Here is a 24,407-nt window from a genome sequence, read left to right as displayed (position 1 = left end):
AATAAGACCTAATGCCTCTTTTGGAGGTAAAAAAATATATAAGACCGGGTCTTATTTGCAGGGAAACACAGGTAGGTGGAAAAAAATCACGATTGTATCAAATAAAGAATTCTACAGTTTCTACAACCAGATATGAAAATATCCATTCTAACCTGCTATAAGCACAGCCACTGAAATTGGTAGACTTCTTGGTGGCATGGACATTTATGGCTTAGAAAGTAGGTAATATAAGCTTCCTGGGAATTTGCTGCATTTCATTTATCTTTTGAACTACTATACTTTGTTTTTTTATTATTATTTTAATCCCATTTATATCCCGCCCTTCTCGAAGACTCAGGGCGGCTTACAATTTAAGCACAAACCAATGTGCTTAGCAATAGCCTTCATTCTATGTATATGCCTGCTTATTAGGGCTTTTGGACCCCCCCAAGCGGCATTATTACAAAGTCAGCTTATTGCCCCCAACAATCTGGGTCCTCATTTTACCTACCTCGGAAGGATGGAAGGCTGAGTCAACCTTGAGCCTGGTGGGATACGTTTTAGCTAATGGAAGTTAATTTCTGTAGCAGATTGTTTTCTGGCACCTAAACAATATCCCGTATGTGGTTGGATGGATTACTACTAGTGAAAAAGAATGCAAATGTGCTTGTCTTCCACTTTTATATTTATAGCATTAACACCTTGGTCAAGATTAGTAAAAGTGCTGGCGCCATGCTGAAACCACATGCACCAAAACTCATCCCCGCTTTGTTGGAATCCCTGAGTGTTTTGGAGCCTCAGGTCCTTAACTACTTGAGTCTGCGTGCTACAGAGCAAGAAAAGGTGAGGGCACTATTAAGTAAGAAGGTTTCATTTATAAAAAGCATTAGCTATACTAGACTAAAGGCTGGGCTGTTGGTTTGATCTCCAAGCTTGGCGATTTGGCTGCCAACGTTTCTTCTCCATTCAGGGGAACATCTTCAGTGCACTTTGAATTGTCCTCATCTGTCAGAGCACTGGCCTTTAAATACCTTTTTGTGTGATATGAATTGGTGTGTGTGTTATTTGTCCGGATGTTTATGAGTCATGGTCTGGTTTCGGGCTGTTTGATTGGCTGGCGGTTGTTGCTGGGCCATAGTCCTTGGTGTTTTAAGTATCGTCTGTGTGTCGCAAATGGTGTTTGCCAACCAACCAACCCAATACCAGACCATGACTCAGGAGGCAACCAAACGAACAAAACACCATTTGCAGCACAGAGATGATACTTAAACATCAAAGACTATGGCTCACAACAACAATCAGCCAATCAAATAGCCTGAAATCAGACCATGACTCAGAAACTTCTAACATCTACACCAATTTACATCAAAAAGGTATTTAAAGGCCAGTGCTCCGACAGACGACCACAATTCAAAGCGCACTGAAGATGTCTTCCCTTCTCTCCTCCCCCACCCCCGGAATGGAGACGAAATGTTTGCAGCCAAATCGCCAAGCTCGGAGAACAAACCAACAGCCCAACTACCAACCCTACTAATATTCAAACACATCTCAGACTAAAGGCTGTCTAGCGGAGGTGGGAATGAGATTAAGATACAGCAGGGGTGTCAAACTGCCGGCCCACGGGCCAGACGCGTCATCAGGAAACCGCGCCCGCCCCATTGCCGGCAATGGGGAAAAAGCTGTGATACGTTGCGCGACGTCATGTGACATCGCGAGTTTTGACATGTCTGAGATACATCATCAGTTATTTTCATAAGAGTTGAGATATCCATATAATATTTTTAATTAACATACATGATAAATAAGTTATATTTAATATGTACTTAATTTTCATATGCTATTTAACTAAAATAAGCTCTAGGTTTAATAATTTCATAAAGGGTATTCCTCTTTTTTAAGGAATCTTTGTCTTTTCAGTCTCTCTTAACATAATATTGCTTGCTACTCTGTATCCAGATATGCCTTCTGTTTTCTCTTGTTACCTTTTAAACTAGATTTTTTTAAATCGTTTTTCTTTTTTATCACTTAGGCTGCAATGGATACTGCAAGGCTGAGTGCTGCTAAGTCCTCCCCAATGATGGAAACCATAAATATGGTAATAATTGGCTTTAAGGAAAAGATTTATACAGTGAACCAAGGGAGAGTTCAAGGAATAATGAAATTATTCTGGTTAAGACTGGTAGCAGGATATTGGTATTTCTAATGATTTCATTTAGCAAATTGATCACTTCTAATAATGTCTTGATCAAAACCAAGAAGAATTAGCAAAAAAAAAAAAAAATCATGACCTTTTAAAACGGGCTAGCCTTCCTGGCATAACAGAGACGCAAATAAAGTAAGGGGTAAAATAGCCCTGAACACTCAACACACACATACAGAGGAAAGAAAATAGTGGTTATCATTTCTGTTTTTACGATAAGCTACACTTTGAAAATGGATGGCTAAACAGCCACTGATAGGAACAAAAACATTTCTGCAAAGAAAGTACTAGATAAAAGTGGATGTATTTTAAGCTGCCCCTGCTCCAGCAGTTGTTCTTCCAGCAGAACGCTAATAAGCAGCTTTTGTGAGCAACAGTCTTAGGAACCTATTTTGCTATATTAAATCTTGGATATTTTGATTTTCTTTTGGTTTGTTTCTCCAGTGCTTGCAATATTTGGATGTGTCTGTTTTGGGAGAGCTGATTCCTAGGCTCTGTGAACTGACTAGAAGTGGAATCGGCATTGGCACCAAGGTATCCTTCATGCGTATGAAAGAAGTGCGGTGCAGGAAAGTTGGGAATGATAAGCCCGTGCTTAAATTTGCACAGCCACCTAAGTGTATCTCTTTATTTGTGTCATTAGAAATATACAGTGATTTTACCCTGTGATGAAAGCGAATGCAGTTTATGTAGACCTGTCCCAGAGATGAGATGCTGGCAAATTCAGAAGAAAAAGTCAGGAAAGGATGGCAAATTCAGGAGAGAGAGTCAGGAAAGGTCATGTTATGTCTTATGCAGAAGGTAATGCAATTGTATAGCATCCATTATGCCTTCCCTGGCTGTGCTGTTGCCATTCTACTGAGACTTAACAGTGACTGTGACTATGAGGAAGTCTTAGTGCTAGGGGGAAGGATAATTGGGAGGGGCAGATAACATTGGTGTAATTCAGCTAAGCTGCCATTTATAGATATTCTGCACTTGTAGTTCCTGCAAATAAAATTCGATAATGAATAATATGGCGACTATTTCCTTGTCATTCATACTGTCAGAATTCTGACTAGCTGTCTGATTCTCTATATAGGTCCTCATTTACCGAACTGGCAACTCTGTTGCTAAGCAATGCAGTGGTGAAGTGAAAAATCACGTGACTTGTGCCTGACTTACGATATTCGTTTGTCAGGTCATGGACGTGGTTGTTAGGTGAATCCCATTGGGTGCCTAAGCGTGATGCCACGCGAACCACGCTTGCAACTTCCTGCCAGCTTCCACCATGAAACCAGCTATGAAAGTTGCAGGTGTTGATTGTGTAATCGTGTAATGCTGTGACTGTTGTAAATGCACACCAGTTGGCAAGCACCTCTCGTCACAATCACATGACACTGGGGATGCTCCATTGGCCACTACTTTTGAGGACTAGTCATAAGTCTCTTTTTTCCCCCAGCAACTTTGTAACTTCGAATGGTTGCTGTGTTGGTAAGTGAGGACTGCCTGTATTCATTCAGAGTAGCATCACTGAATTCAGTGGGGCTGGTTTCTAAGTAAATGTGCAGATGTAAGCTTCATTTTCACCCAGAAGAATAAACTAATCTCTGCCTTTCTTATTTTTACTCTTTTTTAGGGTGGTTGTGCTAGTGTAATTGTGTCACTAACCACTCAGTGCCCCCAAGATTTGACACCATATGCTGGTAGGTTTTAAAGTCACATTTTCTTCCTTTTAAGCCTTGGCTGATTTACTCTTTTTCTTCCTTTTTTTCCCGTTTTGCAAATAAACCCCAAAACATTACTAACCTGCAAAAGATTTTCCTGATCTGCCTTAAGGATTTTGAACCTCTAACCTTTTATACAAGATAATTCTTTAAAAAAAAACAAAAAAAACTTTTCAACACAGTGGTGAACGAAGGATAGATTGCTGCTCCTCCTCCTATTAGATGAAGTTATTAAATATATAGCTGCCTTTCCCATTACATGGATTTAAGTCAGCACAAAGCCAGAAGTCAATTCCTATAGTCAACAGTGATCCCTTTATTCAAACTAATGGTTAAAAACCAGTACTATATGGAAATTTGTTTGAGGAAAATTACATTATAGCACTGGTCATCTGTCACTTGGTTGTTTTGAGCCATCAAGGTGTGTTGTAGCCGTTGGAGTAGTTGCGTAATAATACCTCCTTACACCTCATCTTTTTTATTGTGTTAATTGTATCAGAAGGTTTGGGAATTGACTTTCTACTTGCCTGCAAAGAGCCAGTTGATTGCTAAAATAATTTCCTCTCTTACGTGCCATAGGTAAACTCATGAGTGCTTTACTTAGTGGCCTAACTGATCGCAATAGCGTGGTGCAGAAGAGCTTTGCATTTGCCTTGGGACATTTAGTTAGAGTAAGTCATGCTTCCTCAGTTTTGAGACTTTTCTGTCTGGTTTTGTGGGTTCGTTAGTGACATAAAATTTCCTGGGTTGTGTGTTTTTTTTTTAAGACTTCAAGAGACAGCAGCACTGACAAATTGCTCCAGAAGCTCAACAGTTGGTACATGGAAAAGGAAGGTATGGGCCTTAAGGAAACTATTTTTAAAACATTGTAGAACGTTAAATATTTTTAAAACGTTTCATTCCTAGTAGCATATGTAATGACTATGACATTGCTATTACTTTTGTTTTAAAATGCAACCTGGATAGTTTGAGAATTGCTTTTCTTCACTAGCATGCTAAGCTTACGAAACAGCTCTTTCTTTTAAAATGCTTTCGTCTCATACAGCGTTTGACAGAAAATGCTCGTATCAAATCCATTCAGAAGTTTTGCTATTTCAAAACTTTTACGTTACTCGAGTGCCACTCCCTTGAAAATCTCTGAAAAGCCAACCTATCTCATTACCCGAGCAGCTGGTGTTGATTTTAGATTGAAAAAATACCTTAGCTTAGCCTTAGGCCCACTAAATAGCGTTTCTCCAGCTGCCTGTATCGAAATTATTTTGATTGAATTGGCGAAACTCTTCTGTTCGTTAATTTGATAGATTGAATGTGCTGAAAATATGAAAAATGTGGGTAGTTCTCAAGGTGTGACCATTGTAGCATTCCTGCAGTCACGTGATCAAAATTTAGGTGCTTAGCAGCCTGTCCACACTTACAACTGCAAGGGCGCTTCAATTCCCCCCACCCACCTCTCTCTCCCTTTTGCCAACCCTACACAACCGCACTCTGGCATCAGTGTCGGGGCTGAAGTAGAGGCTTTCAGCAGTGTTACCTGGCTGCCATTGACCTCCTAGGCCTCTACTTCCGAGGTAGGTAAAACGAGGACCCAGATTGTTGGGGGCAATTAAGCTGACTTTGTAATAATGCCGCTTGGGGTGTGTGTGAAAGCCCTAATAAGCAGGCATATACATAGAATGAAAGCTACTGCTAAGCTTGTAAGCCGCCCTGAGTCTTCGGAGAAGGGCGGGATATAAATGGAATTAAAATAAAATAAATAAAATACTTCAGCCCCAGTGCAGGCCGCCAAATATTGGTACCTCGAGCCCCATGTCACGGTACAAAAAACCCCACTATCCCATGCTCCACAAGCCCTGCTGCACCCAGCTTGACCTTCGACATCTTCCCACCGTAGACAAAGTGTGCCCAGCCTGGCCCTATAAGAGGCAGCTGCTGACCACGCCAGGCCTTCTTCAAGAGGTCGCTTGCGCCGTTGTCCAAATACCGCACCCTGTTCTTGGGATGTTTCGGAAGGCGTCGGATGCTTTCCGATCTCTTCACCATCTTTGTCCTTTTGACCACCTCACACAGTGGCAGTCCTCCGTGGCAGCAGTGGCACTGAGGTTGAAGCTGAGGCCTAGGGACACTGGCGACTGCTGGGGGCCTTGGGGCTTTATTTTAGCCCCAGCACTGCTGCTGAGGAGAGCTGCAATGTAGGGCGACCAAAAGGGCAGAGATGGGGAGAAATAGGCAGGTAGTGGGAATTCAAGAGGAGTCAGTCCTTTATTTCAGGGGGCCCCAAGCCCCTGGATCGGGGACAGGTACCGGTCCATGGGCTGTTAGGTAGCAGGCTGCGCAAGCGGTGGGCAAGTGAGTGAAGCTTTGCCTGCGCATGTGTGGGATCTAGATTACACAACACAGAGAGAGAGAGAGAGAGAGAGAAAAGAAGAAGAAAAGGAAAGGAAAGAAGGAAGGAAGGAAGGAAGAAAGAAAGAAAGAAAGAAAGAAAGAAAGAAAGAAAGAAAGAAGAAAGAAAGAGAAAGAGAGATAGATAAAGAAAGAAAGAAAAAGAAAAAGAGAAAGAAAGAAAGAAAGAGAAAGAGAGATAGATAAAGAAAGAAAGAAAGAAAGAAAGAAAGAAAGAAAGAAAGAAAGAAAGAAAGAAAGAAAGAAAGAAAGAAAGAAAGAAAGAGAAATTAACTTCATGAAACCCATCCCTGGTTCCAGAAAGGTTGGGAACCACTGCCTTACCTTACTGAAGCTCAGAACTGGGAAAGACCAAGCCAGGAATTGCTTGGATTAGGATGAGTCCTCACCTAATGACCAGTAGAATTTGGTTAACGACTACAATGGGGACTGCTGGGATTGCCATTACTAAGCAATGCGGTCACGTCGTATTTCACCTAACGACTGCATCGATCAGCGATCAGAATTTGGGTCATAATTAGTCTTACAGCTTGACTCTTTGCAAAGTAATCATTGGTACAGTTTTATACTTGTTTTGACTTTCTGATCAACATTGCAGTGAAAAGGGGAGGAAGCATTTTCTTATATATTTTTTTCCCCTCCGGGTAATTTTATTTGAGAATAGGCAAAAATGATATGGATTCTACTTCATTTGCAGCAAGAGCGTAGAGCCTGCATTTCCTGAACTCTAGCGTGTGTCCCCAGAGCCCTTCAGAATGTTGCTATTCATTCCTAATGTAACAGAAGGAAAGAAGCTTTAAATTTATAGGAAATAATTATATTACCATTATTTAATTGGTTTTATTGACAGTTAAATGTGATTGCAGTAAAATCTAATTTTTGTTTTTGCTTTACCCACTTTTGGGAACATGCTACTTGGTACACCACTTGAAAGAGCAATGTAGTTCTCCACCTGGTAAAAGTTATACATCTTTGATTTACAGAGTTGAGGTCTTATGTCCCATATTTTTCTAAATGACCAGAACTTTGAATAACGTCGAGCCCTGGGCTGCAACGAAAGCAGGGAATCATGCTTTTCTCACTGTGTTTTTTTTATTTTAGAACCAGTCTATAAAATGGCCTGTGCTTTAACGATGCATGCTATTGGACGCTACAGCCCAGATGTACTGAAGAATCAAGCCAAGTGCGTTTTGCCTCTGGCTTTTTTGGGCATGCATGAAATTCCTGAAGAAGACAAAGCAGAGAAGGAGGAAGGCAACCTGTGGTCTGAAGTATGGCAGGAAAACGTACCTGGTAAGTGGATCTACCATTCATGAACTTCGCTGTTGTAGGAGCACTTCATAGTATGAAAACCCAGAATACAAATCCCAAAATAAAATAGTGGACTTGGTCTCTGAAGGCAGAGGTTATGCAAAGTCCTCTTAGTTCATTGTATTATTTATTTTTCCACCCAAAAAAACCCACAGATATCCCCGTGTCATTATGTTTTGTTTTGCTTCGTTTTGTTTTTAGTTATGCTCAGACTTGCTTTCTCCAAGTACAATTTGAACTGGGGCTTTTTGCCTATTTATTTATTAAATTATTAAATTAATGTCATTTATATTCTATCCTTTTCTCTTAAAAGCCAAACATCATATGTACTCTTTTTAATTTTAGTGTACTTATTGTTTTCCTCTTTCATGTTATAGTTTTATCAGGATTGTAAGCTACTCAGAATTGTGTGACAATGAGATTGGCAATAATAAAAACAAAATAATAAAATAAAATAAAAAATAAATGAAACGAAATGAAATGAAATAAAACAAGTCAACTCTAGTTTTAGCCACAGAGTAATGACCTTGTGGGGTATGTTGGCATGAGAGAAAACGATGGGCCAAAACCACAACGAATTCACTTTACATACTGAACTCTTTAATCCAGTCCAACATTCAAAGGACCAGGCTGGCTCACGCCTTTTAACTTTTCCTAAAGCGGGAACCACTGTTCCAGGCTTCTCTCCCCCTCTCTCTCTCTCTCTCTCTCTCTCTCTCTCTCTCTCTCTCTCTCTCTCTCTCTCTCTCTCTCTCTCTCTCTCTCTCTCTCTCTCTCTCTCTCTCTCTCTCTCTCTCTCTCTCTCTCTCTCTCTCTCTCTCTCTCTCTTTTCTCTCTTTCTCTCTCTCTCTTTTCTCTCTCTCATTGGAGGCTTTGTCCCCAGTTTCTCTACAGGTAGTTCTTGGTTAACAACAACTTCTTCAGCAACTATTCAAAGTTACTGTTGAACATGTGTTACTGAGGACCTGTTGTCAAAGTTTTTGGCCGCTGCCACGCCCCCGAAGTCACACAACTGGGCACTTTGGCAACCGGCTCACAATTACGATGGTTGCCGTGTCCCATCGTCGCCATTTGCAACCTTTCCTGTTGGCTTCACACCAGCAAAGCCAGTGGGGAAGCCAACGGGAGAGGTTGCAAGTTACTTCCCACCCGCTTGTTCTTTCTTTCAAGCAGCCCCATTGCAACCCTTTCCCTGCCTAGCTGCCATTGCGCAGTGAAGCGGTACCCACTCACAGGGCAGCAGCGCCCCCTTCTTGGTCCTCTGGCCGCCACATGGTGCAACAGCGCTCGCTCTCTCCAGCCCGGTACACTTGCCATCACAAAGCAGTGCCTTCCCACCCTGACTTTACGCCTCTACTCAGCCTGCTTCCCTATTAAAGACCCGCCACCCTCACCTAACGGTGACAATAGGAGCTGCCAGGATTGCCACCGCTAGGTTTACACCCTTTATAACCACATCACCTAGTGATGAAAACCCCAGTCCCAATTGCGAATTGTTAAGCGAGGACCCACACACACACATTAATACCCGTTAGCGGTGGCGGTGGTTCTCTTATTCATTCTAGTAAATGCGCGTTTTGAAACATAGGTACCTATGGTGGCCTAAGGCTCTACATGGAGGAATTGATTGCAGTTACTCAGAAGGCTTTGCAGTCTCCGTCTTGGAAGATGAAAGCACAAGGGGCAGCTGCCATGGCATCCATCGCAAAGCAGACTGGCGCCCTGGTGCCTCCACACTTAGGCATGGTGCTTGCGGCTCTGTTACAAGGCCTGCCTGGAAGGACATGGGCCGGAAAGGTAAAAGCAGTGACCCCGTGCGGCGGTTTTGTTTGGTGGTTTAAAAGCAGACGTTAAAAAAAAAATACTACAATTCTTTGCATTTCCTTTTCCATGATTGCCTGTAATTGGCTGAATGGCTTTTATTTTATAAACTGCCCATGGGCCACTTAGGTGAGATGCAGGGTGGGTGTGGGTGGGAGAGTTATAAATTTGATAAATAAATAAAACGTGTGTGTTGTTGTCAAGTAGGTTCTAAAGTGCTAGGGTATACATCTGTGATTTTAATGGATCTGTGTTTGCAGAATCACTAATATGCTAATTCAGGGGTAGGCAACCTTGGCTCTTTTATGTCTCGTGGACTTCAACTCCCAGAATTCCTGAGTCAGACTTGCTGACTCAGGAATTGTGGGAATTGAAGTCCACGAGTCATAAAAAAGCTGAGATTGCCTACCCCTGTAGCTAGTTAGTGTTTGATTTTAAAAAGAAATTCTAGGAGGCCAATTGGGGAAAAACAAGTTTACCCTAGAAGGAAAAGCTGTTTGGTATTATAGTAATGTAAGTCAGGCTGAGCTGGCTCTGCTGTCGTGCACTGTTTTCGTTCTCTCTCGTCTTTTGCCCAGCTGGAGATCACTATAATTCACAATCAAATGTTTATACAAGATGTAACTTGCATATTTGACGTGGCACTTCTAAATTTCTGTGGGGACAATATAAAAATCAGATACTAACGTTTACCTCTTTGTTTATAATGCTTTTAGGAAGAGCTATTGAAAGCAATTGCCAGTGTCGTCTGTTCGTGCAGGTAAAAATACGTTTCATCTCCTGGTCTGAAAGTTTCTCACTGTATAAAACGGTTTGGGGTGAGATGAATTTCCTCATTGATTCCTAGAGAAGTACCGAGGAGACTTTAGGTACTACTACAATCTCTTTGACTTCCTGAAAATATTGGAAGTATTTTTTTAATTTTTTTTTAAAAGAAGTGAACTAGATTTCTTGTAATTGTTAGGACAAATGAAATTGAGTTTAGTGTAGCGGTTAAGGCACTAGGCTAGAAACAGGGAGTCCTACGTTAGGCATAAAGCCAACTGGGTGAGAGTTGTTCCTTTGTCCTAGGCAACCTTGGCTCTTTTATGACTTGTGGACGTTAACTCCCAGAATTCCTGAGCCATCCATGCTGAGGGGAAAGGGAGAGGTTTCCAAGCTGAGCCATGCTGGCTCAGGAATTCTGGAAGTTGAAGTCCACAAGTCATAAAAGAGCCAAGGTTGCCTACCTCTAGCCCTAGGAAGGAAGCAGTGGCAAACCGCTTCCAAAACCCTCTTCAAGAAAACTGCAAGTCAGTCAAGTCCCCAGGAAACTGACTTTTACATATCCCCCCTCCCCCATGGATGTTAAATAAAAAGGATGAAGTAGGGAACAGAGAATCACATTTGAAATGCATGCACATTCATATATCCAACACACGTGTTCCATATTTACAAGCATTCCTTATGTAGATTTCCGTAATTCATTAAAAAAACCAAGGAGATTCACTCGTCGTTCAGTGCTGAACCTTTTACTTAGTATTCTGGTTTTTTTTTCACAGATGCCTTACACAGACACTATATTATTCTTACCGCATTCAACAGTGAAGTCTCAGCTCCACATTTGTAAAAAAATATTTCATAATTAATTCTTATTGACTTTATCATATGTTTTCTCCAAATCAACAAACATAGAGTTAGCATTTTTTGCATTTTCCCCCCTTTTGCTCCTCAGGGGAATTTGTAAAAACATAATGCTAACTGTATGTTCCTTGAGTTAGAGAAAAATACGGTAAAGTAAATAAGAATTACCGTATTTTTCGGACCATAAGATGCACCGGACGCACCCAGTTTTTAGAGCAGGAAAACAAGAAAAAAAATTCTTTCTCCTTCTCTCTCTCTCCCTCTCTTTCTCTCTCTCTTTCTCTCCCTCCCTCTCCCATTGTCCCTTCCTTCCCTCCCTCCCCTCCCTCTTTGTCCTTCCCTCTCTGCATTAGAGCAGTACCCGCCGAGGCGGCCTTGCAGCCCGGCTTTCTCTTGCAGAAAGCAAGCTGAAACAGAGTGAGGGAGATTGCCAGAAATGCGAATCGGCCGATCTCGCGCTCCTGCAAACTCCCTCGCTCGGTTTCAGCTTCCCTTGCTACAAGAGAAAGCAAGCTGAAACGGAGTGAGGGAGATTGCCAGAAATGCGAATCGGCTGATCTTGCGCTCCTGCAAACTCCCTCGCTCGGTTTCAGCTTCCCTTGCTACAAGAGAAAGCAGGCTGAAACGAGGCAGATTGCAGCAGCGCGAGATCAGCCGATTCGCATTCCTGGCAATCTCCCTCACTCCGTTTCAGCCTGCTTTCTCTTGTAGCAAGGGAAGCTGAAACCGAGCGAGGGAGAGTGCAGGAGCGTGAGATCGACGTTTCTCAGCACGTGCCGATTCGTGCTCCACTTGCAGAGGTTGGGGCTGGCCATACGGATCACCTTCGGACCATAAGACGCACCCTCGTTTTCCCCCCCACTTTTTTGGGGGGGAAAGTGCATCTTATGGTCCCAAAAATACAGTAATTATGAAATATTTTTTTACAAATGAGCTGAAAGAGCAAAAATCTACCCAGCAGAAAGCTACATTGCACTTCCCAGATTTTGCTCAGTGAGATTTTTCATTGCCTTTTAGTCAAAAAATCTGCCAGAAATCATCCCAAGCAGATTTTATAAACTAATTTCCTGTAGTTTCTGCATTTCTGCTTGCTACCTTTTCTTTTTCTGGGTGAATAGTAATGGCAATATTCCAATCCAAAGTAGCCTTCACACACAGGTAAAACTTATAACTCTTCTCAATTATATCATCTACACTTTATAGCTTGATCCGTTTTCAACATTTACACAGCATTTATGACTTCTTTTTTTGTCATGTTTTTTCTTGGATACTAACATTAGTGCATATTTCTATTATTTGATATTTGACAATTATTTTTATACAGATTTTTTAAAATATTTCTTCATTTCGTCACTTTAATTTTTAATTCTGTTTACTCTCTCGGGGAGCTTACCCCTCTTCAACTACTTTCAAAACAATCTTTTTCCATGAACACTGTATTTTTTTCTGCCTCTTTTGACCTTTTCTGTTTCTTGATTTTTTTGACTACACATTGCAACTCTTTTTTTCTTTATGTATATTATATTTCTCTCATTTTTGCAGCAATTCTTCTTTTAACATGCCATTTTTCACCATTTGCTTCTTCACATCATTTACATCATTCCACCAAGCAGTATTTTTAATACTTCCCATTAACATAATTCCATATATGCGCATGCCACTCTTAACATAATTCTTTGCACCTTGTTCCAAAAATCATCTTTCCATATGCCCATTTTCCATTTTTTTGGAGGGGGCTTTTAATCTGTCTTCTATTTTTTTTTCCATACTGGATTCATATTTTTCTTCCTACAATTAATCCTGTTTTACTTTTCCTTCTTTTACCTGTTTCCTTTTCTACTATGTTCATTTTTTTCTTCAAAATTCCTGATATCAGCAAAAATTCTCCCATACAACATATCTGCCTGATTTTTAAAATGTTCCTTAAATTTTGCAGGGCTTTGTCTGCAAGTAAAGCTGTTGCAATAAAATATTTTGCAAGGTTGTGTCCTAACATACACTGCTTAATTCCACAGTAGATGTGTGTTTTGATTATTTCACTGGTATTCAAAACAAAACATTGCATGTTTATGTGATAGTGGACATAGACTTTTTCAGCATATTTCATTCTAGTTATTCTTTCATATCTTTTCCCATTTTTTCTCCCAATGCCAATATACTAGCATTTTTTTGCTGCTGATCAAATTATTTCTCCTGTTTTTTGGACTTTTCCCGTAAGATATTTTTTCCCTGAAAGCTATAGCAAAGGAAATGTTAGTTGTTAAAAATCAATGCTTCTTCTGAATTTATATGTGTGTGTGTGTGTGTATTTGCTGAGTATGCATGGATATAAATGATATATGAAGAAGCTTTTCTTCATTAGGGGAAAAATGAAAATGCAAACTCTATGATTTCCAGTGTTCATTAGCTGCTTTTTCAAAAATTCAAAGCATTTTACAATTAAATAAAATGCCAGGTTGTCTACACAGCCAGATGATAGGTTTTAAGTACCTAAAGCAAAAGGAATGTGTACATTTTGCAAGAGAATATGCTTAGAGGTTGAGCTAAATTAAGAGGCTTGGTGTAATATCAAGGAGACAAACAGATCAGTCGTGTCCTGTTCATCCTTTATTGATTTTAGTGTGGAACTGCGCAAGCCTTTGCCCAACCAGCCCAGTGTGGATGACGTCGTACAGGCAATGCTGAAAGAATGCCGTAAAGAAAACCTGCGGTACAAGATTGTAGCGCTCCGGTGTACGGCTGATGTGCTTAAGGCTACACAGGAAAATAGGTTCCAGGAACTGACAGACATAAACTTTCCAGTAATAAAGAAGGTGATCTTTCAGCCCTCCTTGGATTTGAATAATAGCATCACTAAAAAATAGTACAGTTTTGGATTTGCTAGTTCTGTGAATTGTTCCATGTAATCCATATAAAAATCTTGTTAAGTCTGGCTGGCTGGGGTGTTGTGAAAAGAGGGGGGGACATCTCAGGCCGAACCAATCAGATTTCCCACTGAGATCAAAGCAAAAAAAACCCAACAACAACTGAGTTTGCCGCTCGTTCTTGCTTTTAAAAAGCTTACGAGTCAGTCCGACCAAAGAAGAGCTAACAAGCTCTTTAGAACTTTTATCCTAATAATTTACAGCATTACCAGCTGGTGCTATGGTGATATGTGGCACAGCCGTTAAAATGCCTTATTGCAGGCTGACTCTGCCCACCACCAACAGTTCGATCCTGACTGGCTCAGGGTTGACTCGGTCTTCCATCCTTCTGAGGTTGGTAAAATGAGGACCCAGATTGTTGGGGGCAACAGGCTGACTCTGTAAACTGCTCAGAGAGGGCTGTGAGGCAGTAAATAAGCCTACGTGCTATTGCTACTGCTACATAGCAGAAAGGACTCATACAAAATTGCTCGCTGGCTAGAGGAAGCCAGAAATTTCTAATGCATTTGTACTCCTTGTTTCTGAAGACTTGTTCTCAATCCTATATTCTCTGGAGAACAATCAAGCGAATTGTCCCTTTATATCTCACCCTCTTCGAAGGATGCTGCTTTCAAATGGGTTGCAAATCCTTAATAAAGATAGGGCAAATGTCAGCTAATGCTCCTGTGGCAGAAGAGCTGTTTTCAAGTTTCTTAATATCCAGTTAGGGGGTTTTGGACCCTTTTAGTAGAGTTCCATAAAATTTTATTTTTTTCTCTACGTTGATTTCTAGCTTTTTTTATTTCCTTTACGGACTTTCTCTTCAGCGAAGGTAATTGAGAGCCTACAATTGTGTGAATATAGTTTAGCTAGCGATCTATCTCTTTACGAGGCAAGTATGACTAGAGTGACTTCTTGGCTGGGCTGTGAGATTAAGGAAATGGTCCCTGTCATCAGCTATCAGATTTAAATTACTATTTGTATCAGTAGGCTAATTAAATTTGGCAAGTTTAGTCTCCTGCAGTAGAGATGCCGTGGTTAGCTTTCATGTAAATGTTTTACATTTCAGTATGTTAACTCTTGAAGCAGTAGGCGTGAGCTTAAATGGACTCCAGAAGATGGTAGAGGACAGGAAGGCCTGGAGGAACATTGTCCATGGGGTCACAATGGGTCGGACACGACTTCGCAGCTAACAACAATGTTAACTCTGAATGCTTTGTTACTAACAAAATGTAGTATAATTTAATGGAATGGATGTTTGGATGTTTGTCAAAAGAGACGTATAAAAGCTAAATCACCATTTTTTTTCCTTCTGCTTGCTCTTTCTCTTTCAAATTTCACACCCTCTGGTTCCACTGCAGAATTGTCCTGGGAATGTAGGAACAAATTCGTCACAGGACGATGATGAGGATGAGAACGAAAATGAGAAAGAGCTGCAAGTTGAAGCCCTCCTCTGTGCCTTTGAAAGCTTAGGCAAAGCCTGGCCTAAAAACTCAGAAACACAGTGTAGGTCTAATTCCAGTAATTTGAACTATTTTATCTCTTTAAAACAAAGCTGTCTGAATTGCTCATAGGAGAGGAAGGAAACCATTTCATTGAATTGGTTCTTGGTTTTGTTGCAGTTCTTTTGTTTGTATTTTTTTTTAAATAATGCTTTATGATTTAACCTAAATATAAGCACGGTAATAAGTGGGCTGAGCATTTAAAAAAAAATATCAGAAAGGAAGCAGCAAAAAGGGAAAGATTTAGAATCTGAATATTTCAAGGGACAGGCCCGATTTTGTCCTTTGTTCTTAAGGTTCCTGTCTTTTGTTCCTGATCCTCAGTTTTCTTTGAAGCTATGTTTATTTAAGGTGCTGGGAACAGTAAATCTGCTTGGAAAAGAATATGAAGATTCATTTGGGGGATTTTCCTCCAGAACATAGATGGGTGGCAAGGATAAGGGACTGAGGAAAAGGAAGTCAGAAGAGGAGACAACAACCAGAACACATTGCAGTTCTGACAGGAAATTCCTTCTGGCTTCTGCCCCCTTTAACAACCCGAGTGCCGTTATCAGATCTTCCGAGGCTCCTATAACGAAGCATTGAGAATTGTCAGTGTGTAGATTGTCTATATCAGGGGTGTCAAACTCAATTTCATTGAGGGCCGCATCAGCATTGCGGTTGCCCTCGGGGCCGTGTGGGTATGGCCAGGGTGGGCGTGGCCTACTGGGTGGGCGTGGCTAGAGTGCGTATGGCCTACTGGGTGGGCATGGCCAGCTCTACATCATTCGCATCAAGGGTGCCTATGGGGGCCTGGGCAGGAGTGGGACAGATCTGAGGGTCTCTGGGCCAGGGCCAAGGCAGCTGGGGCTGTTCCCTCCCTGTTTCCAGGATGGCTTCACGGGCTGCATGAAACCACTTCGCAGGCCGGATCCGGCCCCCGGGCCTTGTGTTTGACATGTCTGGTCTATATTTTGATCTCTCTCTCTCTCTCTCTCTCTCTCTCTCTCTCTCTCTCTCTCTCTCTCTCTCTCTCTCTCTCTCTCTCTCTCTCTCTCTCTCTCTCTCTCTCTCTCTCTCTCTCTCTCTCTCTCTCTCTCTCTCTCTCTCTCTAATAAAAAAAGGCTGCTATCGACAAGAGCTGTGCAGATTAATGTGTGAGCGTCTGAGACTTGGTACCTGGAAAGTACAGCTTGGCGTTCTCCAAGCCATGAAGGCTTTTTTCCAAGGGTAAGTTTTGTGTGGGTGCCGGAGCTGCTGCTTTTGTTCTTGTTTGTTCAGTTCCCCCCCCCTCCCTCCCCCCCACAGTATCATGTGGAGATGGGAGAGATTCAAAATCCTTTCCCCGAGCTTTGTGGATCTCATTGCCTCTTCTCCCTACTTGCTTCCCCTGACTGGCATGGGGAAACTGGCATGTTTTAAGTAAAGAGCAATGTACTGTATGTGGGATTGAAATTTCAAGTTCCACAAGGCTCACCAAATAACTTTGAGTGTGTAGCATCTTTGGTGTTTGCAACAGCCACATGGAAGGCCTCTGATGATTGCAACTGCCTCAGGTGGAATTTTAAGACAGTAAGGGCCTGGGCTCTTTGAAAAAAGAATGATGCTTATATTCTTCCATTTGATAGGTTATTATTGTTTGAAGCAGAACACTCTGACCCTGAGGCTTTGACAAGAATATTGTTGGAGACCTGTTCCTCCATCACTCACTCGCTAGGTAAATGTCTTTTACACTCGTTCTAAAGTTTAATGAGCAAAGGAGAGAGTGGTCTATTTCACGCTTTTCATGTTTCCTGACTCGCTCGCAGAAAGGTTATTTGCTTGATGCAAGTAGCAGTTCCTGTATGACCACATAAGATTTTAAAATTGCCCTGTTCTCGAACATTTATTGTTTGAAACTTAAATTTAACTAAATAGAATCTTCCAAAGATTCGTTGTGGCAGCCGACTGATCAAGTATTATTGACCAGCGTAGCAGGATTTATGTATATCCATATCGTGTCTTTAAGATGTTTTCTTATTTGGATGCTTTGCTCATTGGATAGATGTGAGAAAGTTTGGAATTTCATCATTCTGCTTCTTCACAACTTTCTAACAAAGAGAGAAAGATTGTCCCTGTCTTACTTATTGTCAGACGCACTAGATAGACCAGAGCCATGAAATTAAGTATCCTGTAAGTTATTTTTTTTATTTAGAATGGCTAAATAACTCCACGTAATCCCAAAGGGTTCACATACTTTTTCTTGCAACTGTAATACCCTTTTTTGCTGTATTATGTAGGGCGTGGAAGGCTTTGAGAATTGAACCTACTAAATGTGTTATTTCTCCTTGGGGGTCCCTTCCTGGTCATGTTAAAGCAGACAATTGGTGTTGGATGATACTTATGATGGTTCTTAAACTTTGACCATGCCATCAGGGGTAAAGGGGTTCAGAAATGACATCGCAAGCAACATGTCAAAGTTCTTTTTAACTTTTATATTATCGTACTTTTATTGTTGTTAGCCGCCCTGAGTCCTTCGGGAGATAGGGCGGCATATAAGTCCCAAAAATAAATAAATAAATAAATAGGAGAATCTTGCAAATCTGATTTTGCAGTACCTCTTCCTCCTCCTTATAGTTCAGGATCAGGAAGGTCTTTGTCTGAGACACTTCCAAACAAATCAAACATGTTACCTGGACACTCTAGGTTTAAAAATTGTTTTAATCTTGGCAGTGGAGCATGCATATCCCTGGTCATATTCCTTGCTCTCTACAATACAGGTAGTCCTTGACTTACAACAGTTCATTTAGTGACCATTCAAAGTTAACAACGCGCTGAAAAAAGTGACAACTGTTTTTCACACTTATGACCACTGCAGCATCCCTAAGATCGCGTGGTCAAAATTCAGACGCTTGGCAACTGATTCATATTTATGACGGTTGCAGTAGCCTGCGGTCACGTGATCCCCTTTTGCAACCTTCTGACAAGCAGAGTCGGTGGGGATGTCATTTTCACTTAACGACTGTGGCAAGAAAGGTTGTAAAATGGGCCAAAATTCCCTTAACTGTCTTGCTTAGCAACAGAAAGTTTGGGCTCAATTGTGGTCGTTATGTCGAGGATTACCTTGTATATGTAGGGAGGTCAGCCCACAAAGGCCAAGAGCTATTTGTCCATCACACAGTATGAAGAGGTAGCTTGATATGATTTAAGGTTCTGTCCATATAGCATTTGATACTGCTAAGACAATATTTTTATTAAAAAAGAAAGAAACTTTAATGATGCAGAGGACTGCTATCCTTTTTTTAATATTAGGACACAGATTTGATAATTTGAGAACCCAGGGCTTCATGCAGCCTACAAAAAGCTAGGGTGAAGCCCTTAGGGATTGCAAACGCAATACTAATTTATCATTATTAATCTGACAAAACAAGAGAATTATTGAGAGCAGACGAAGAAGTAAATTACATGACTTATGTTTACCTTAAATCATATTACCTGTAAACTATAAGTTATGTCAAAGTTCGTTTTTGTCTTAGCTAGCATCAATTACTCTTTGGTGGAGAGTTCCCAAAACATTATGAAAACACACAGAATAACTTAGACCAGAAGGATCATCTACATTACTATTAACTTTATGTGGATAATGTATAAGCCAGTCATTGGAAATCATCTGGACATGCAACTGTTACTTACCTTTGCAAGTTCATTTCCATCCAAAATCCATTTATTTGTCATTGTTCAAATAACATTATTTGAAGAATAATTCAACAATATTATTTAATAATAATGCAATCAATTATTATTAAATATATGATAGAATTGAGGTTAGGAGAAATTAAAAATTGAGATATTGTATGCCTCTCTCAAGTTATATAAATTCTTGTTAGTATTTCTGGCATAAAACTGTGTTGTTATACACATAATTTCTATTTACCATTTTAAATGTAAATCTTATTCCATTAGAGAATAAAAGTTACACTTCCATAAGAACTGAAGCTTTATCAGTAATAGAGGTCCTGCTCACTAAACTTGAAGGTAAGAATTACAGTTCTGAAAATTAAGATTATTCCTTAAATCAAAAGGCTGAATGCTGGAGGACAGGATTGTATCCCATTTTGTTTTAAAGAACAATTTTGGCCAATCCGATTCCTGTTTTGTAACTTAAGATGCACATCAGTTGCTTGGCATAATCACGCTTGTTTTTATTTTCTTTTGCAACTATTTTTTTAAAAAAAAGATTTGATATTCTGATAAGCATATGTTTTGCATATTTGAGATGAGGCCAAGTTAGAAAATTTAATTAATAGGAGAGTTTCAATAGGGAAGAAACATAGCATTGTACTTTGAAAAAGAAATTCAGGACATAGAAAATTTGCCATTATCCTTAGTTGTATCTAGAACACCACAGATACATTTGCAATAAAAAAAAAACATAGAAATTAATTTGAAAGACAATAGACTATGCCACGTGGCAAAATTGGTTCAGCTTGCCCACTGCTTTAAGATCTAGATGAACTTTGCATTTTTAAAAATAGCAAACATTTCAAGAATTGATCATTAAAGTAATACTTTGAATAGTGCCAAAAATGATCAAATCTATTAACAGTTATAAATGTAATGGATTTCTACATTTTGGATGAGGCATTATTAGCCCTAATTCTAATTCTAATCCTGAATGGGGTTCTCTGGTCATTAATTTGTTTTGAGCTCAGTCAGGCATGCTGCCCTAACTTTTAGATGGGGGCTTGGGCATAACCCAGGTTATTGTGTAACCTGATTCTAAGGCTGTGGTTCAAAAGTAGGGATATATATACACAGTGGAAAATAAGTTTTCTCTTGAAACAAAAGTTGATCATGTTTCATAAATTTTAGTCAAACTATTTTGGATTAACTGCAGTTTGACAGAAACAAGTTCCAGAACAAAAAACAACTGACTGAGATCTAAGCATAGCAATAGCAATGGCATTTAGGCTTATACACTGCTTCACAGTGCTTTACAGCCCTCTCTAAGCGGTTTACAGAATCAGCATATTGCCATCCACAATCTGGGTCCTCATTTTACCGACCTTGGAAGGATGGAAAGCTGAATCAACCTTGAGCCTGTGAGAATCGAACTGCTGGCAGTTGGCAGAATTAGCCTGCAATACTGCATTCTAACCACTGTGCCACCCGGCTCTTAAAAATATTTTACACATCTCTATTCAAATGCTGTATGGTTTTGATTCATTGAGAAAAAGAAGAGTAAATATTAAAGGAGTATTTTCTTTGTGCCTCAACATTCTTGTAACAGTTTATTTCACATAGATTTTTTTTATGCCTATAATTAGGAAAAGAACACGACTCTTAAGATTTAATTATTGAATGTATATTTTAATATAAGTGGGTTTGAATGTATATTTCAATGCAAGTTTGTTTTCCAATACATCCTTTACATCCAAAATTCTTATTGATTCCATGTACTCTAAATGGATAAAATATTAACACAAATTTTTAATTATTGTAGTTTTTATTTCAATTTGTAATTCTACAAAATAGCCGAAGTTGTCCTTCAACGGGTGATCAAACATTAAAAAAATTATATGCTGTTATTTTCATCACTATTAAGCAGAGCAATGTTGGATTATTCTAGCAGGGGCTTTAATCACTAGTCTAATCAATTAATTAATTGTTAATTAATTGAAGTGTTAATACCACTTTATAATGCCTTGGTAAGGCCACACTTGGAATACTGCATCAGTTTTGGTCACCATGATGTAAAAAAGATGTTGAGACTCTAGAAAGGGTACAGAGAAGGGCAACAAAGATGATCGGGGGACTGGAGGCTAAAACATATTAGGAACGGCTGCTGGAATTGGGTATGTGTAGTTTAACGAAGAGAAGGACGAGGGGTGACATGATAGCAGTGTTCCAATATCTCAGGGGCTGCCACAAAGAAGTGGGGGTCCACCTATTCTTCAAAGTGCCCAAAGGCAGGACAAGAAGCAACAGATGGAAACTAGTCAAGGAGAGAAGCAACCTAGAACTAAGGAGAAACTCCCTGATAGCGAGAACAATTAACCAGTGGAACAACCTGCCTCCAGAAGCTGTGAATGCTCCAACACTGGACATTTTTAAGAAGAGACTGGACAGCCATTTGTCTGAAATGGTATAAGGTTTCCTGCCTGAGCGGGGGATTGGACTAGATGACCTCCAAGGTCCCTTCCAACTTATTATCAATTGAAATTTGATGGGGGGAACGCTTAGGTCAACTGTCTTTTCACCATTTATCAAGTGATATGAGTATGTTAGTGATTAAAATTGTATTTTAATTATTAAAATCCATTCTAAGAGCTGTTAGCTGAAAATGCAACTGGAAAGGTGGATGACGATATCCCTTCTTTTCCCTTTTCTTGTGTAGAATCCAAACAGTGGGAAAGCCTGAGCACTGCAAGTAGAGAAGTCCTCATTGGCTCTTTAACAGCATTGACTTTGGACAGTAGGCCTGAACTACAAGAAAAAGCATCTTTATTAAAGAAAACTTTAGAAAATCTTGATTGAATTGGATACCAATCAAGTTCCATGTGAAACAAAGCAAGCAAGCAAAAAAAAAGTGCAATGAGCTCCGAATTACATAGAGGAAAAGTAAAGATGGTTTTTGTAGCATGCGTAAATTCCCTGGCTGAAATAAAGAACACCTTGATTCTTTTCCCCATTATTTCCTTTTTTTCTTAAAAGCAACAATAACAACCTACAAAGCAGTTTACTTAAAATGCAAGCCTTGAAAGTATTAAGCAAAAAATACCCAAGCTACGTAAGGATATTTTTTGAAATTCTCCGCTTGTGAAAAAGCACCTTGTTTGTGAGTTAGATTTGGGGGATCTTTACTTTACACATCAATGGCCCTTATTGTATACATCTAATGAATGAAAACCATTGCAAAAACACCAGAGAGCAAACTTTTTGTGGATTTCATGTGGGCTAACTCAGTATTATGTCATGATGACAGTGTTATAATTGGTATCATTACTAATAATAGTACAAAAAAGAAAATTTTGCCCAAAATATTAGAGGGCAGCAAAGAGTTAAGAGTTTTGTATATATTTTTATTGCAGCTAGTGAGTACCTGGATTTTTTTATCCCAAACCTTGTAGCCCTATCAAAACCTTAAAGCATGGGTGTCTAACCTTTTAGCGTTGAAATTGTTTTGGGCTGCATATAAAATATAGTTCATGTATAAAAATAACAAACTTCCTTTGAAAGTTTAAGACCTTGTGGGCCGCAATATTAGCTATGCGGGGCTGCATATGGCCCATGGGCCGTGGGTGGGACATGCCTCCCTTAAAGGGTCCCAGCCTCTGTTTTGGGAATGCCACTAGTCAGTGATGGTTGTTTTGGACCATAAATATCACTTCATCTCATATAAACAGTCTATAAGATTTTGGGGAAAAACCTATGCCTTCCCACATTAAAAGATGTGACTTCTGGATAGAAATGCACACAAGAAAGCACTTTAATTGTCTGGATATAAGGGTGAATAGAGCAGTTAGGTTTGTAAGACCTTACATAAAGGTATGTTTTTAAAGAATTTTCTACATTTTCCAAGGAAGAATTCATAGTTGAATTAACCCTCTCACAACAATAACCACTTACTTATTTGGGGAAATATTGTTAAATAAAATAATATTGTGCTGCTAAAACATTATTAGCCTCACTCCCAGCATTTGCATCTTCTTTCTAGAAGGTACTTTTGATTTTTGCTGTATGTTTCGACACTGCATGCATCAGAGTAAAAATGTTGTCAACTCTGTTCTTGCAATTGTCTAAAAAAACAGCATTTGCTCCCGTTTTAATAAAGGTTTCTTAGTGAAATTGGATAACATCACAATCGGTTTTCTGCAAGGTTTGTAGAGTTATATTAAACAGATAAGAGAAAGTATTATGTAAGATTCAATATATTACTGATAGATTTTTCATGCTAAATAAATTGTGGGCTTTGAAGATCTAGATGTAGGACGTCTTGATTTCTATATGAAATTCTTATATATAAGAATTTTGGAACATACAAAGTTGACCTCTGAAGTAAACTATATACTTGGGGGGCTACTCCTGTAGTATTTGAGATTAGACCAGACCATCAGTGAGTTTTGAAGCTACCCAGAAACCGTCAGATGGGTTAGTTCAGGGGTCCCCAACTCCTGGTCCATGGACTACCACTGGGCCACAGCATGCCAGCAACCAAGCCACACAAACGAGCAAAGCCCTATGTGTGGAATGCAGGCAACATGCACAACCACTCCACCTCCAGTCTGTGGGAAAAACTTTCTCCATGGAACCGGTCCCTGGTGCTCAAAATTTGGGGGCCGGTGGGTTAGTTTATTCACCAATATTTTGGGATTTTTAAAATTCTCAAAATTGTTATCTATATACATCTTGACTGTTGCATTAACAATTATTATACAGATCTAAGAGCTGACACAATCACTGCAACTTCATAATTGCCTTAGATTTGCATCCTAATACCCCATATCCAAGCTTGGAATGATTTTTCCAGTAAAAATTCAGAAATTCTTAACTTTTCTGAGGGAGTGCTTTTGTGCTGTATGATTATACTACAGATGCAAATGAACAAGGTGTATGTTCTGAGTAGAATTAGAGAAAATTGTGATTCTCAGACATGAAGGCCTCTCAGTCCCCGACAGGTTTGCTTTCTCTGGAGTTGAAATAGGGAATGCTGCTGTGTCCCACCTTTCTTCTTTGCCAGCTGTGGTTGGGGGTGGTTACCTTCCGTCTTCAAAAATCCAGTAGGTTCCAGGAAAAGGAATCAGGAGATTGTTGCATGCTGCTGCCCAGACATTCAAAAGCATAAATAACTTCTCATATTCATGTTACCTCAAGAGGGACAGTGGGATCCTATTCTTGATGTCCCGTCATGTTTTTAGAGCTGCTGGAATACATTAAGAATTTGAAATAAGCAAAAGAAATTGTTTATGTCATTGGACTGCCTTTTTTAAAAAAAAATTAG

General features: G+C 39.9%; 1 protein-coding gene across 2 annotated transcripts in view; it reads left to right on the top strand.

The window, feature by feature from the left end:
- Positions 1–22,093, top strand: part of ECPAS (Ecm29 proteasome adaptor and scaffold) — an 88,341-nt gene extending 66,248 nt beyond the window's left edge. For both annotated transcript variants that reach the window (XM_081317866.1, XM_081317867.1), the window contains 15 exons: positions 672–822; positions 2,009–2,074; positions 2,624–2,713; positions 3,798–3,864; positions 4,465–4,556; positions 4,653–4,719; positions 7,390–7,581; positions 9,188–9,396; positions 10,137–10,180; positions 13,664–13,856; positions 15,308–15,452; positions 16,552–16,657; positions 17,056–17,144; positions 19,370–19,441; positions 21,804–22,093. In XM_081317866.1, the coding sequence (XP_081173992.1) occupies positions 672–822; positions 2,009–2,074; positions 2,624–2,713; positions 3,798–3,864; positions 4,465–4,556; positions 4,653–4,719; positions 7,390–7,581; positions 9,188–9,396; positions 10,137–10,180; positions 13,664–13,856; positions 15,308–15,452; positions 16,552–16,657; positions 17,056–17,144; positions 19,370–19,441; positions 21,804–21,943 (1,723 nt within the window). In that variant the 3' untranslated portion in view covers positions 21,944–22,093. The remainder of the gene's footprint in view (positions 1–671; positions 823–2,008; positions 2,075–2,623; positions 2,714–3,797; positions 3,865–4,464; positions 4,557–4,652; positions 4,720–7,389; positions 7,582–9,187; positions 9,397–10,136; positions 10,181–13,663; positions 13,857–15,307; positions 15,453–16,551; positions 16,658–17,055; positions 17,145–19,369; positions 19,442–21,803) is intronic.
- The last annotated feature ends 2,314 nt before the right edge of the window (positions 22,094–24,407 follow it).

Source organism: Vipera berus, assembly GCF_964194415.1.
Source record: "Vipera berus genome assembly, chromosome: 2".
In the NCBI taxonomy this organism is placed as follows: domain Eukaryota; kingdom Metazoa; phylum Chordata; class Lepidosauria; order Squamata; family Viperidae; genus Vipera; species Vipera berus.
This window is presented reverse-complemented; position numbering and strand designations above follow the sequence as displayed.